A 16487-nucleotide genomic window follows, 5' to 3' on the forward strand; every position below is an offset into this window, starting at 1 on the left:
GGAGCTGGTCTGTGGGTTGACTATGACTGTTCTCATCACCTTCACCTCTGATTTCCTGAGATTTTTCTTGTTCTGCCACTTGGGGTCTTAACTAAAACTGTGCCTGTGGTGTTCCATTTCCTCAATCTGTTCCTCACAGTGGAAACTGACACCTGAAATCTCTGAGATAGCTTTTTGAGACTCCTATGTTGCCACTCTTCAGAGAAGATGCAAAGATGAGAAAAACTTGCAGTTGGCACCTTAACCCTTTCTCATAATTGGATTCACCTGTGTATGTAGGTCAAGGGTCAATGAGCTTACCAAACTAATTTTTGTGTTTCAAAAATGAGTGCTAAAGGTATTTTAATCAATAAAACGCCAAGGGTGCCTAAATTTATGCACCTGCCTAATTTAGTTTAAAATTATTGCAAACTTTCTGTAAATCTTATAAACTGAAATTGCTGATCCAAACAACCAATGATTTGGAAATCATGAAAATTATTAGGGGTGCCCAAATTTTTCATACCACTGTATACCAATTTTGGCTTTTCTTTTTTCTTTTTTTGTGTTGTTCCAATACAAACAAAGGAAATAAACATGTGTCTATAAAATGTGTAATTGCAATACATTTCTAGGAGAACATACTTCATTATCTGGAAAAAACCTAGGTGTGCCAACACTTCTGGCCAAGACTGGACAAGAGTATGTATGTGTGTTGCATTCTGGGGTACAATAACAGGATGGCAAATGGGCTTTTCAAATGACAATTTGTCAACTGAACTAAAGTTACAGACATACACATACATACTTACATAATTATAAACTTTATACATCAAAAAACAACGCAAAAATAATGAATAAATGCATTCTTTGGCAACTTTGAAAAAGTGTAATAACACATGAGTGGTTTTCCTTAATTGCACAATTGCACATTATTAAAAGTAGCATTTTTGTGGCACAATCACAATTCAGAAATGAATTTGCAGGCATAACAACACAAACTGAATTAATAGACATCAGTGTATGTTACAGACAAAATGATTTAAGGAATCTTTTAAACATACATTTGCTGGTTTACATCACAAAACATGTGAACAGTGAATTACAAAGAAAATAAGAACTATTTTAAAAATCTTTGTCTTTGGTGCAAAAATATACACATCCAAAAATGTTAAGTAGTACATATTCTGTAAAGTCATACTGTTTGGGAAATTTCATGTTAAAAAGTATTTTTTTTTAACTATTTTAAGCAGTAGTCAACATGCATCTTCAGTAAAGTGGTTAAAATGAGAATTAAAGAATGTGCAAAATTAAAAAATGAGTTTTCACAAAACAATGTCTGTAATATCCATTTGAGTTTATCAGCTTGAAGAGAATAAAAACATATTTAAATTAAAAATGTATCTTTTCTACATGAATAATGGATAACTGCGTTATCAAAATGAGTTGAGCCAAATGTGACTCCTGTAGCAGTTTACTCCAGTTTCTAAGAGTCTATTGAAGGTGTAGGAAACAGTACTCAGGATGCTCTCTGTCTTAGTCTGGAATTTCTATAAAGTAAAGACTTATACTTTTAATAGTTACAGAGTTCTCTGTGTTTCTGTGTCTGTCTTTAGTTATTATAATAAAAGTGTGAATGTGCTGTGTGTTGTGTAAATGCTGCAGTAGAAAGTGCAGTAACACCATCTGTTCCATTACTGCTGTAATACAGACAAAGGCTTTGTAAATTTACATTTATTGCATCCATTTCCAAAGCTAAGTATTTTTTTCATTGTTGCTTACCAGCTGTAAGCTCTTAACCAATTAACTAAAAATCACCACCTTTTTAAAAATAATATATGATTTTTATTTTTTTGTACAATATACTTTTTTTACAATATACAAATCTTTGTTTTTTTTTAAACAATACTTAAAGGTCTTTTTTCATTTTTTAGTTAATTTGTTTTCATTAAAGGCCCTGCAAAATTTTGTTCACTGGATTTTGCACCATTTCTGATTACTGACTGGACCTGAATAGCTTAAATGGCAAAAATAAAAGAAAAAAATAAGGGTGTTCTAAAACTTTTGACCACTAGTTATACCCTTATAAATCCTGCCCTACAGTAAGTCTTTACCCTATTGTCTATATCGGTAACAAAGTGATGCTAAACTTTGGTGAGATGTGGATGTTCAAGATAAGTTAACATGACATAACTCATGCACATTTATTAATAGAAAACTACAAACTTTATGAATCTTGGATAAACTGTTTGACAGTCAAAATTATGCCAATCTAAACATGAATCCAGCCATCACTTGCAATGCTTCTAACACCAGGAAGGTGAGGACCAGAATGTGCCTCCTCCGATACATGTGAAGTCAGACTCCGCCCCTTTATACACTGCCACTTTAAGATCCTCAGCTCTGATACATCAGCTAACAGTCGTTTGTGACTGCCAGCATTACAATGGGAGTGATGTGTGCCACCAAACCAATCAGAGGAAGTATGGCCAATTGTACTCTCTCTGACTCTGGCTGCTGATGGTGAGGCATTCACAATCCTCAGGCATTTATGTCCACTTCTTAGACTGCTGAGACACTCAGAACGCTAATGCCTAGTTCACACTACATGATTTTAGGAGACTCTCTTTACTCTGTCTTCGCTCAGTCCTCTAGTGTGATCTGCTGAAAGACGACTGCCGAGGCATCAAAAGTGATCACTCACAAATCACTGCAGTCAGATGAGTGGGTAATTTGTCACCCTGTGTCGCTGATCAGTCATTTAGTGAAAAAAAAACACAACAACTGAAAGACTCCACCACTTGACCACCCAAAAAGTCATGTAGTGTAAACTAGGCATAACTCTAGGGCTCTATTTTAGCAAGCTATAGGAAAGGTATGATTCATGCTGCTTGAGTTAGGGTGTAAAAATGTGTCTTTGCTATCGTCACGATGGGAAAAGTACACCTTGCACTGCTCAAAACATGCAAAAGGAATGAACTAATTCTCTTAGTTGATCATGAAATAAAACAATCAGTATTTCACGTGCCATTCCCTTTAAGATCCAAGTGCACTCTGACTTTGGCAAATTGCTATTTCAGGGGCGAAAGCTATCTGGAGGTCTCCAACGCTTCTCAGCAGAGGAAACTGACATTCACACTGTGAAGGTGTGCCAGCAGGTCATTTACGTCATGAATATCTGATGTGGATGTCTGTCTAGGTTGTATTCAGTCAGTGGTGCACCTGTATTTTCCGTTGCCAAGATAGCAATACACCAGAAATGTATCTGAACACAGGTAATTTCCAGACCACCACGCCCATCAGTGAGGGTATATTTACAAGCACCGTTGCTATATAAATGACGCAGGTGTAAGGAAAGCTTGAAAATAGAGTTTTCAGGTGTAAAATAGCAATAAGCATCAAGACGTGACTTGCAAAGGGTGTAAGGTAGGGCTCATAGAGTTCATTAGGAGTCCAGGACTTATTTGAAGTAGTTTCAACAAATCAATTGCAAAGTTCATATAAAAATGTTTGAGGTGCCTAGAAATTAGACATAGAAAGTTATTCAAAGGGCTCAAATGTTAAACAAGGTAAGAATCCTTTTAAAGTTGGATTAGAGTCAGTGTTACATTGATCCAAGCTTTGCTTTGAGCTCATGCCGACACAGTGTTTCTCAGACAAACAAATAATGCATGTTTGATAACTTTGCTCCATACACTTATTTGAGGTTATTTCCTCAGTCAGTAGTTTGGTTTCAGAGTTGATCTCTTTTCCATTTGAAATGTTCAAATGTAAGAAACTCTGCTCTTTCTCTGAAAAGTTTTCCACACTTTGAACACATTTGGATCGACCACAAGTTCATGTTGACCTCAGGGTATCTTGCTGAGGCTGTTGTCCCTGATCCACTTAACCTCAGCATACTGATGATGTAATTCACCTCCAAAGCCTTTGACCTTGACTATACAGCACAGTCGTCCTGAGGGGCCAGACTGAAGGCGGAGCTCCGTAAGAGGTCCAGACAGTTAACCAGGATGAGGGTTCCTGTCAAGTGTCTCCACCGTTTGGTGATGGGGTTCTTCATTTTGTCCAGGCCTGCGTGAAGTTCCTGCAGCACGTCCCGGTAGCTATCCCCGACCTGGGCTGCCCACGTCACCAGGAAGTCGTAAGCTGGCTTCCACATGGCCTGAGAGAGGAAACGACAATAGAGGAGGAGGGTCAGGTTGAGGGGAAGTTAGAGAATAGAACACAAAACAGAAACTATGGAAATACGATAATATCAGACCATCAGTGCTTCCATTTCTGTGGATGTTCTTTTTATAGAATTCAGATTCAAGCTTAGATCTGACCAATAACTGCAATCAATATTTAAAGAGATTTGATGACATTTAAATATTTTGTAAACAATAGGAAAGTAGCTTCCAAGGAGTATTTGTTTACTGGATAAATTCATAATCAAAATAAAGAAAAACAATGAAAAATAGATGTGTTTCTATTTGGTACTGTATTTAGTTACAAGTTTGTTTTTTGGGGTAAAATAAGTGATTATTGTGCAGAACAATAGCATTACATACAACATTATGGGCCCTATCTTACACTCCACCAACAGATCTTCACGCCTTCAGCCAGCGTTGTTTAAATAGCAATGGTGCTTCTAAATATCTCTAGGCTGATGGGCGTAATCGTCTGGAAATGAAGTGTGTTCAGGTAAATTTCTGGCATATTGCTATCTTAGTAACGGAAACCACAGGTGCACCACTGACTGAATACAAGCTAGACATACGTCAACAATCAGATGTTCATTGCTATCTTGGCAGTAAATTGTCAACACAGACAAACTTTGAAGATGAGAAGATGCTTGCTGCTTGCACTCCTGCTTAACCTCGGGTATCTTTATTGGATTCCTGCTATTCCTGTAAATGACCTGCTAGCGCACCTTCACAGCGTGATTGTGTTGGATACGTCAAGGTAGCTGCACCGTTTAAATAGCAATCTGCCAAAGTCAGAGCACACCTGGCTCTTAAAGGGAATGGCAAGTGAAATGCTGATTAGTTTATTGTACGCCCCCTAAACACAACCACAATTAAATAAAATAATTACTGCATGTATTTTTTAATAAAGAATACTTTGCCTGTCATTATGATAGCAAAGACACACTGACATGCTCTAAATCAATTCACGGTTCGACTATAGATCACTAAAATAGAGCCCTATGACTCATACACACCACTGCTGCAGTCTTTTAATAAATGTTTCAATATTTCCATATCTCTCTGAAGCAAAGTAGTCTGACATGTAAAATTCATCTGTCATTAGCTGTCTAATAGTGCACGCTAATGCAATATTAAAGTGGCGTATTTATAGACTATCCTTCAAATCTACAGAGATCTAGTTCATAGTTCAAACTCTGTGTTTATTTTCCACCCTGCATGACCCTTACATTTGTATTAACAGCTGTTTCTGACTTTAGTTAATAGTAACTGCATACGCTATATGGACAAAATGTATGTATTGGAACACCTGCTCATTCAAGTTTCTTGATTGCATGGGATTAGGTCTGTGTTTATTTATCTTGTCCAGAGTCTTATTGTACTGGCAGTACTTATCTACAGGGACTAGACAGTGTGTGAGTGTGTGTGTGCGCATTTGCACATGTGTGTTGACAATTGGTGCATCTGAAAGGAGCTGAATGCATTAATTTGAAGGGTTGATACGATCAGATATGACCAGTGCTACTGCATATACACTACTTATCAAAAGTTTGGACACACCCTCTCATTCAATGTTTTCTTTATTTCTTTATTTAATTTATTTTCTGCATTAAATATTAATATTAAATACATAAAAACAATTAAGGGACACATATGGAATTATGTAGTAAACATTAAAAAAAAAAAAAAAAAGTCTTCCGCAGGACAAAACGCAACTATTGGAAATGAATGAAGGAAAAGCAGCAACTTTTGTTCAGCACCTCCAGGAACTCCTTCAAGAAGCTAAGAAAACTTTTCCAGGTGACTCTCCCTCATGATCTGTTCTCAAAGATAAATGTGGCTACAAATAATTATTCTAGTTTGTTTAACAGATTAAATGAGAACAGGTATGTCAAATCTTTGGACTGGTGCTGTATAGTGTATTTTTATAAGATATGAATGAAAGTCTCAGTCTGAACAGGATCTTACCTCACTGTCCACCACGCCGTCTCTGTCTCTGTGAGGAGCCTCGTAAGCGTCCATTTGCTTTCGAGATACTTTGGCCAGTTTTTCAGCCAGTTCCCTCCACCGGCCGGCCACCTCCACTGCTGTGGTCAACAGAGCGAAGTCCTTCACCAGCCGAGCCACCAGACCCTGACAGTCCATCTTCAGCAGAGCCTGAAGAGCACAGAAGAATTTCTGAATTCCATTCAAATCATAAACCTTCAGATACACAATATAATGTAATATTTTTATATTATCAAACAAATAGGTTTAAAAAAGAACGTTAATAAACTGCATATTTATATATCTGAATATGTACATGCATCTGAAAACTAATGACAGTCAGTAAGGTGGAACCTTTAAGACTGAAAATCACAGTACAATTTATCTGATATTCACAACAGAACAATAAGCAATTTTGAATGATCACAGATTTTAGATGTTCTTGCAATAGAATCCTATATGGTTGCTATGGTGTTGCTTAATGGTTATTAGGAGTAAATATGGTGTTTGTTTATTATTTCTGTGTTCCAAGGTGGTTGATATGGTGTTGCTAGGTGGATGTTGTTTCTCAGGTGGTTGATATGGTGTTGCTAGGTGGATGCTGTTGTTTCTCAGGTGGTTGATATGGTGTTGCTAGGTGGATGTTGTTTCTCAGGTGGTTGATATGTTGTTACTAGGTGGATGCTGTTGTTTCTCAGGTGGTTGATATGGTGTTGCTAGGTGGATGCTGTTGTTTCTCAGGTGGTTGATATGGTGTTGCTAGGTGGATGCTGTTGTTTCTCAGGTGGTTGATATGTTGTTACTAGGTGGATGCTGTTGTTTCTCAGGTAGATGATATGGTGTTGCTAGGTGGATGCTGTTGTTTCTCAGGTAGATGGTATGGTGTTGCTAGGTGGATGTTGTATCTCAGGTGGTTGATATGGTGTTGCTAGGTGGATGCTGTTGTTTCTCAGGTGGTTGATATGGTGTTGCTAGGTGGATGCTGTTGTTTCTCAGGTGGTTGATATGGTGTTGCTAGGTGGATGCTGTTGTTTCTCAGGTGGTTGATATGTTGTTACTAGGTGGATGCTGTTGTTTCTCAGGTAGATGATATGGTGTTGCTAGGTGGATGCTGTTTTTTTCTCAAGTGGTTGATATGGTGTTGCTAGGTGGATGCTGTTGTTTCTCAGGTGGTTGATACGGTGTTGCTAGGTGGATACTGTTGTTCCTCAGGTGGTTGATATGGTGTTGCTAGGTGTGGATGCTGATGTTCCTTAGGTGGTTGATATGGTGTTGCTAGGTGGATGCTGTTGTTTCTCAGGTGCTTGATATGGTGTTGCTAGGTGGATGCTGTTTTTTCTCAGGTGGTTGACATGGTGTTGCTAGGTGGATGCTGTTGTGTCTCAGGTGCTTGATATGGTGTTGCTAGGTGGATGCTGTTGTTTCTCAGGTGGTTGATACGGTGTTGCTAGGTGGATACTGTTGTTCCTCAGGTGGTTGATATGGTGTTGCTAGGTGTGGATGCTGATGTTCCTTAGGTGGTTGATATGGTGTTGCTAGGTGGATGCTCTTGTTTCTCAGGTGGTTGATATGGTGTTGCTAAGTGGATGCTGTTGTTTCTCAGGTGCTTGATATGGTGTTGCTAGGTGGATGCTGTTTTTTCTCAGGTGGTTGACATGGTGTTGCTAGGTGGATGCTGTTGTGTCTCAGGTCGTTAATATGGCATTGCTAGTAGAATGTTGTTGCTTCTCAGGTGGTTGATATGTTGTTGCTAGGTGGATGCTCTTGTTTCTCAGGTGGTTGATATGGAGTTGCTAAGTGGATGCTGTTTTTTCTCAAGTGGTTGATATGGTGTTGCTAGGTGGATGCTGTTGTTTCTCAGGTGGTTGATATGGTGTTGCTAGGTGTGGATGCTGATGTTCCTTAGGTAGATGATATAGTGTTGCTAGGTGGATGCTGTTGTTTCTCAGGTGGTTAATATGGCATTGCTAGTTGGATGTTGTTGCTTCTCAGGTGGTTGATATGGTGTTGCTAGGTGGATGCTCTTGTTTCTCAGGTGGTTGATATGGTGTTGCTAAGTGGATGCTGTTGTTTCTCAGGTGCTTGATATGGTGTTGCTAGGTGGATGCTGTTTTTTCTCAGGTGGTTGATATGGTGTTGCTAGGTGGATGCTGTTGTGTCTCAGGTTGTTAATATGGCATTGCTAGTTGGATGTTGTTGCTTCTCAGGTGGTTGATATGGTGTTGCTAAGTGGATGCTGTTTTTTCTCAAGTGGTTGATATGGTGTTGCTATGTGGATGCTGTTGTTTCTCAGGTGGTTGATATGGTGTTGCTAGGTGTGGATGCTGTTGTTCCTTAGGTAGATGATGTGGTGTTGCTAGGTGGATGCTGCTGTATCTCAGGTGGTTGATATGGTGTTGCTAGGTGGATGCTGTTGTATCTCAGGTGGCTGATATAGTGTTGCTAGGTGGATGCTGTTGTTTCTCAGGTGGTTAATATGGCGTTGCTAGTTGGATGTTGTTGCTTCTCAGGTGGTTGATATGGTATATGCTGTTGTTTCTCAGATGTTTGATATGGTGTTGCTAGGTGGATGCTGTTGTTTCTCAGGTGGTTGATATGGTGTTGCTAGGTGGATGCGGTTGTTTCTCAGGTGGCTGATATGGTGTTGCTCAGTGCTTACTATGGTATTGCATGTGATTGGTATGATCACCTAGCACCTACCATAATTCTTGTCTGTGCATTTTACTTTACTGGAAAATGATAAAGTCAACACAGCAGCACCACCTTATATAATCAGACAGGTACAGCAAAAAGCCCTGCCTTGCTTAGGTTGCATTCATGGCCCAACGTAGAACATTAGCCTCCAAGATTCATTCCTGACAGTGGATTCCTTCTAGATGAAGTTATGATGATGAACATACCGTACTTACAGGTTTAAAGATAATAAAGCAGACTTAATTGCGTGATTGAGAATGTCAGTGCAGAACATGACCAGACTGTTAGCATAGACATCCCATACATAATTATGCAGAGAGGGATATTACAGTAAATCTACAGAGCATAAACCCCTCATTAAAACAAAAATGCACATTTAAGAGTTCAGCACTGCAATCTGAATTATTATAAGACTAATTTAATAAAATACCAAGCAACACACTGAATAATTTACCTGGTTTAAGCTGTGTATTTTGTAGAGGGGTCCACTTCTCATTTAGAGAAACATATTTTAAACTGTAATGAACACCACAGTCCCCAGGGGTCTGATTTGGACAACTTTGTAGTTCTATAATTACAGACTTTATTCCTGTATCTGTTTCTCTGAATTCCTCTTTTCACCCTGTTCTACAATGATTATTATTTTGGTGATGAATCATTATGCTCGGCTTTATTCTTAGCATGGTGGTGGTATATGAGGTGTTAGTGTGTGTTGTGCTGCTGGTACAAGTGGATCAGATACAGCAGAGCTGCTGGAGTTTTTAAACACTGTGTTTAATCACTCACTGACACTCCTACCTATAGCGCCTATTTGGAAACACATCAACTAGTCATACAACAACAGAAAATAATAAAATACTCTTGATGTTGTTAGTCATCGGCAGGACAATCATCCACATGAACTGGAAAACAAAAAATTACATTAACTTAAACTACTGGAAACATCTATTAGCAGACTATTGGCACTATTTTACACCCTGCACAAAGCATTTTGCGATGATCATTGCCTTCTTACACCCTGCAAAGAGTCTATTTTCACGCATTTGTGCATCTGCACTTTTTGAGCCATGCAAGGCATACTTTTCCCACCAGTAATCGGTAAAATAGGACCCTATCTCTCTCTAGAAACTCTCAGAACTCAGAACCCATCAGAAACACAGATTCAGACTCAGATTAGACACATCTTCAAACACTACAGTTAATCACATAAATAAAAAAACATAAATAAATAGTACCAGGAGTGGCATAAAGTTATCCAAAAGCAGTGTGTAAGACTAATGGAGGAGAACATGCCAAAGTGCATGAAAACTGATTAAAACCAGGGTTATTCCACCAAATATTGATTTCTGAATGTTAAATGACAATATTTTTATTTGAAAGTTGGGAGAAATGTTGTCTGTAGTTTATAGAATAAAACAACAATGTTCATTTTACTCAAACACAAACTTATAAATTGCAAAATCAGAGAAACTGATTCAGAAACTGAAGTGGTCTCTTAATTTTTTTCCAGAGCTGTATACATGTAGTTGTCATGTTCCTCAAATTTACTTTGCATGCATAAGTATGTGTAAAGGCTATTTTCCAAAAGACCAGTAGAGAACCCTCAAAGTAAATTAATAATAGTCCTCTGAAGAGGGACTATTAACTCTAGCAACACTGGGTGTATAAACAAAGGTGGTCATAATGTTATTCTTGATTGGTGTAAATATATATTGTTTAGTAGTATATATTGTTGCTGTTGTAAAAAATACAGGATACAGGAACTACAAAAATAGAGAAAAAAGAAAAAAAAAATATTCTATGATGTTTCAACACAGTATGAAGATCAGCTTCTGTGTTAATGATGTAGTAACAAAGAAACAAAATTACAAAAATGGAGATACATGTTTTTATTGCAGAGCGTGTGTGTGTATGTGTTACAGCTTTCCTCAATGTGCCCAAAATGCCCATTTCTAAGGCACACTGCCATGTGGTTGCTAAGCACCGTGCTGAAAAAAACAGATCAATCAGGGGCTTGAGTTTACATGCTGTGCACTTTGATGAATTCGCAGATAGTCAGGAGAGAGGGAAGTACGTGCTGTTACGAGCATAATTCACCAGAGGCCAGGCCGCTGCATTCAGACGGGAAGAGCCGGGAAGGAGGAACATCCGGCTGGTGTGTAGGAAAAGGCTGGGGTGTGTGTTGGGTTAAACCGGCCTGTTGCGTTCCCGCCCGTCCTCCCCGGTGTGAATGACAGGGTTCATTAAGGTTCAGTGTGGGCTCTCTGCATGGGCTCAGTGGACTGTTCTTTAAGGCTCAGTGAAATATCTGAAAAAACTGACTCAGGTCAGTGAAGTGAGTCTGTAGAGGAGGAAGGCATGGTTCAGCTAACTCAGTATCTCAGATTTGAAGATTGCAAAATGCAATGCACGAAAATCCCCAAAAATATAAAAAAATCGTATTATCTTTGGGAAGTTAAATAAAGACATTTAAAAACAAACTAAAGCCTTTTTTAAATAAATGAATTGTGTGGAGTTCACAGACTTTAAAAAATTTGAACTAATTCTATGCTCAACTATACTTATAAGTGTGTGTATTCTTGGACAAGGACCTGCAGAGGCCTAGTCATTCAAGGTATGTTGCGATGCTCATTGCCATCTTACACCCAATCAACTTTTTTCCACACCTTCTGTCTGCATTGTTTAAATAGCAACAGTGCTTGTGAATATATCTACACCGATGGGCGTGGTGATCTCGAAATAACTAAACACAACCTAGGCTGACGACGACAACAGTCAGATGTTCATTGCTATCTTGGCAGCGAATTATCAACAGAGACACGTGCCCAATGAGGGTACACCCCCACTTGTAATGCACACATGGACACACAGCAGTACACATGGCGCATGCCTGTTGGCAGCTGAGCAAACTTTTACATCAACAATAAACAGAATACAATATAAAATAGAATTTTTCTACATCGACACAAAATACGCCATTGTTATATTACTTAAATGATCTGCTTGCACACCTTCTCACATCGTAAATGAGCAGCCGAAGTCAGAGCGTAGCTGATTCTTCAAGGGAATGGCAAGTGACAAGCTGATTGGTTTACTGGAAGCTACACCCAAAACACATCCATGATTAATTAAGAGAATTAAGAGAATTATATCTTTTGCACACTTTAAGACGTGCAAGGTGTACTTTTCCTGTCATTATGATAGCATAGACACACAGACACACCCCGGAAAATGAAATCCACATCTCTATAAAGTTGTCAGCAGAGGAAAGCATGAAGTGCTGCAAGGTTTTCTGGGAAAATACTGCACTGACTTTGGACTTAAAACACAGCCCCATTACCCTCAGTAAATTTAGATTTTTATTTGGAAATAAAAGGACTGCTTGAGGTCTAGTCTTAAGTTTCCACAATCGGTGATGTTTTAGACATGTCATCTGATGGTGTTAGTCCACTGTGTTTTATTATCAAGTCCCACAAAATCTTACAGCACTTCATGCTTCCCTCTGCTGACAACTTTTATGTAGATGCGGATTTCATTTTCAAGCAGGACTTGGCACACTGCCCACATTGCCAAAAGTACCAAATGGTCTTATATAATCTTTTAAGATTATGATACTGATACTGATACTGATTTTTGGGGTTTCATTGGCTGTAAGACATAATCATCAACAATAAAAAAAATAAACGCTTAAAATAGATTAATGTGTGTGTAATACATCTATATAATATATAAGTTTCACGTTTTGAACTGAATTACTGAAAAAAAGTAACTTTTCAATGATATTAATGATTTTTTTTTAGATGCACCTGTACAGCATTGTGCATAAATGTTTTAAAGAAACGTTCAGACTAATCTGCAATACATCATTTTGTTTTTATAAAATGATTGCAATCATTCTGCTAAAATGAATCTTAATTGTTCTGTAAGTAATTGTTTTTTCAAATTTTAAACGCACTTTGAATAACGAGAGACCGGCCCTTGGGTATTGATATGGTCCAATCTGGCTTCTTTATAAATGTTTGTAAAAGGCACAAAAAGCAGTAGTCTTCAGCAGCACTTTAGTAGCAGAACTCCTAAATAAACTTTCTGTATCTGATCTTTTTGTCCAGCCCCCTGCTTGAGTCTTTCTGCTGGGATATCATAGCTTCCTCCTGCCCCTCCCCATTCATTTCCTTTCATACCGTGCATTCCAATCCAAGGAAGTGCAATAAGAGATAGAGAGTGCTCAGGGAGAGCATAAGCGTGTGTTAGAGTGTGTGTGTGTGTTAGCATGTGTAAACACTCTGGATCAGTTAATATTTGTAAAAGGTCTGGAAGTGTGTAAATGATGGGATGTCTGGTCTACACACTCTAACACCAGCCAGAGCTCTTCCTTCTTCTTTAAAGACTCACTTCAGTGACTCGAGTCGGACTTTTCAGGTATTTCACTGAGCCTGAGTGAACAGTCCACTGAGCCCATGCAGAGAGCCCACACTGAACCTTAATTAACCCTGTCATTCACACCAGGGGGACGAGGTGGGAGCACAACAGGCTGGTTAAACCAAACACATATGCATATAAACTGCAAACATTTAAAAATGTACACAAAATACAGAAATCCAGTGTGAAATTGACATGGAGTGTAATGAAACATGATAACGAGTACAAACTTTTGTTGAATAGCCCACCTCTAGTATTTTGAAATAAAGTGCTTTTAGCTGATGCTCCCAACAGGCTTATAGTGATAGGGACATAGCACTGCCCATGCAAAGAAATGGCAATTTTACTTCATTAACAAACTCAAAGTAGCTCCACACTTCAATTGTAGAATTTTAAAAGCCCTGACATTTAAAACGAGGCAATGAGGCAACTTTTAAAGTGCACAGGTTTAATAGAGTAATAAAAAAACACTGTTTATACACACAATATCTTCAGTTAGTTCTCCAGGTGCCACCTTAGAATTCTACCAATGAAGTGTGGCGCTACTTTGAGCTACTTTTAATAGTGTAAAAATAAAACAGAATTTAGCAAAAAAAAAAAAGAAAAGAAAAAAATATATATATTTTTTTTTACAGTTTCAAAAGCACAATTATTAAAAATATGACTAGTCGCTTTTTGCACTGATAGTTCTAGCCAGACGCTAGTAATTACGATTATAACCACCCACTGCATTGTCCACTGTGGATGGTAATGATCCAGACTGGTGGCATCTGTAGCTAGAATTGTCACATGACTAGTGAAATGTGACGTTGGAAAAAACACATTCACATCCAATGCAGCAGGCCCCAACACACATATCCTGCAGGTTAGTGCAGTGCACTACACAACACATGACTTTCAACATGGCAATGTATTTTTTATTCAATAGAAAATTCCCATTTAAAATGCAGCATCATGCAGGCCTAGGCCTAACCCGTGTCTGGGAATCCTGCCCACAGTGTTTAAATGCGATTTTAATGGGATACCCCAGGGACACAGCCTGCTACTCATTAAATATGTACAAAACTACCTGAATCAAAGTAAATAAAACATCTGAAAGTAAAGAAGAGCATAAATTAACATGCTGCAGGGCAGTAGAGTGCTGGGCTCTCAAACAATACGCTTTAAAAAGTTAAGCTAAACTATGTGTCCAAAAGTTTGTTGACACCATCTTCCCCAGAGATGCTTTTTTAAATCAAGGGTAAAAACAAGTTTTAAAAAAAAGAGTTTACTGTCACTTTACTGCAGTAGCAGCTAGTGCTGCACAATATATCGTTTTAGCATCATCATTACAATACCATTATATGTGCAGAAGTCACTTTGCAGGATGTGCAATGTCAAATTGATAGGGCTGTTGACTAAGTAAAAGGGAGAAAGAAATGATTAATCACACAATTTGTTGTGATTATTTGTGATTAATCCCATTTACTGAAACTTTTAATAATGCATATTTAAATGTAAAATATATGAATGATTGTAAGGTCCACACAGTAAGATTTTATTTATATATAAATATGTTTGCTTTAATTTGAAATTAAATTGTCCTTTGTAAACTTTGTTCAAGCACCAGTTAACTAGTTGAACTAGTTGAAGGGATGGAGAGATATGAGACGAAACATGACATACGTATGCTTTACAGAAGCAGCAACAGTGTGTGTGTGTAAGAGAGAAAAAGAGAGAAAAAGAGAGAGAGAGAGGAAAAGAGAGTGAATGAGAGAGAGAGAGAGAAAGAAACTGGGAGCAGAAAGGGTTAAGAGAGTGTGAGCTAGTTATGAGATTTAATCCATAATTCAGCATAAATAAAAAGTAATCTACCTTTTTTTAACCCAACAGTAGTGACGCTTTGTTTACATCGCTAAATAAAATGTCATATTTGAAGAGGAAGTTGATTCGTTTGCATACAAATGAAAGACTTCGCTTCTGATTCCCTTTACGTTTTTTTTATAAATAAGGGTAAATCTACAGTTACAGTAGATACAGGAATCACCAGTGTAACCTGTTGTAGCCATTTTTTTTCTTCTATTGTTTATCAGAGGAAATACCTGCCTAAACTTCCTGTAAATGGTCTGAAAATACAAACCATAAGAAAAGGATCACTTCTTGTTAGAATAAATGTTGTACCTTTGGTCCAGATGGTGGTTTGCAGCACATTTGGCACCTGCTATTTTGTTTTGGATCAAACTAAATTCTGTTATCAGTATTAAATGAACTGTAAACTGGCTGAACTCACTGATTTAACTAAGCGTCTGGATACTTTTGAAGGTACATTGACTTTCCATGTACCTTCAAAGTGTCGGAGATTAGCTCACTGCTCATAAAACATGAATGGCTGCTTCAGACTTCAAAAGTGTTTAAAAACTGCAGGTTGGAATTAGAAGATTCTCTTTTAAAATGGAAAGTTCTAAACAGGTCAGTACTCAGGCCCAGATAAGCAAATCCCCCACTGATAAGACCCTCTGCTTCATGCTGACCCAGGTGCCAGATTTCACAGCCTTTTAATGTTTCAGACAGGCAGCTAAAGTGAAGTTGTCACCTGTTATAAAGAGTGGCTGTGAGAAGTTTTCTGTTTAAAGAAACAACATTAGCTACACTGTTGTAGTCTAAAGTGCAGCATCTGATCAAACTCATCTTTGAAGGCTTGCTGGGGTTAATGGAAACATATAAAGACACTTTGACTGCATGACAGCCAGAATGACTTTCTTTAATTATAGAACTTTTGAATTGTTTACTTTAGATTGTGTTCAATTTCCCTGAACTGCTCATTCATGCATCATTGTTGCATCTAAAATGCACAATGCTATGTGATTATTAGTAAATAAAGTTTTAGATTCTTCAAAATAGAAACTTTTGCTTGGATGACAGTTTTGAACATCTTGGCTGGATCAGCTTTATGAGGTAGAGTCACCTGGAATGTGAGCTTTCAGTTAACAGCTGTGCTGAACTTATCAAGAGTTAATTACTTGAATTTTCTGTGTTTCAGAGCATCAGTTGTAAAGTTGTGAAGAGGTAGAGTTGGTATACATTGACATACATAATGAAAAACAATGACCTTTATTTTAAGATCTTTGATAGTATCCTCAAGGGCAGTCACACAGAAAATAAAAACCTTAAGAAAGTGGCTCTCATCAGGACCGCTCCAGTAAAGGAAGACCAAGAGTTTCCTCTGTTGCACAGGTTAAGTTC

At 38.0% G+C, this 16487-nt stretch overlaps 1 protein-coding gene and 1 long non-coding RNA gene across 6 annotated transcripts in view; one reads left to right on the forward strand and one right to left on the reverse strand.

Moving 5' to 3' along the window:
* Window positions 1–579: 579 nt before the first annotated feature.
* Window positions 580–16487, reverse strand: part of sh3bp4 (SH3-domain binding protein 4) — a 44091-nt gene continuing 28183 nt past the window's right edge. For both annotated transcript variants that reach the window (XM_015601072.3, XM_022679493.2), the window contains exons 4-5: window positions 6135–6323; window positions 580–4141 (exon numbers count right to left, since the gene is read on the reverse strand). In XM_015601072.3, coding sequence (XP_015456558.3) covers window positions 3917–4141; window positions 6135–6323 — 414 coding nt within the window. In that variant the 3' untranslated portion in view covers window positions 580–3916. The remainder of the gene's footprint in view (window positions 4142–6134; window positions 6324–16487) is intronic.
* Window positions 6318–9687, forward strand: LOC125804914 (uncharacterized). 4 transcript variants are annotated; one of them, XR_007441138.1, is made up of 3 exons: window positions 6318–8058; window positions 8491–8512; window positions 8556–9687. It is a non-coding gene; the product is annotated as an uncharacterized LOC125804914 (long non-coding RNA). The 4 variants fall into 4 exon arrangements; XR_007441139.1 differs by having other exon boundaries at window positions 6318–7669; XR_007441136.1 differs by having other exon boundaries at window positions 6318–7170; window positions 7257–8058; window positions 8491–9687.

Source organism: Astyanax mexicanus, chromosome 11 (assembly GCF_023375975.1).
Source record: "Astyanax mexicanus isolate ESR-SI-001 chromosome 11, AstMex3_surface, whole genome shotgun sequence".
In the NCBI taxonomy this organism is placed as follows: Eukaryota; Metazoa; Chordata; class Actinopteri; order Characiformes; family Acestrorhamphidae; genus Astyanax; species Astyanax mexicanus.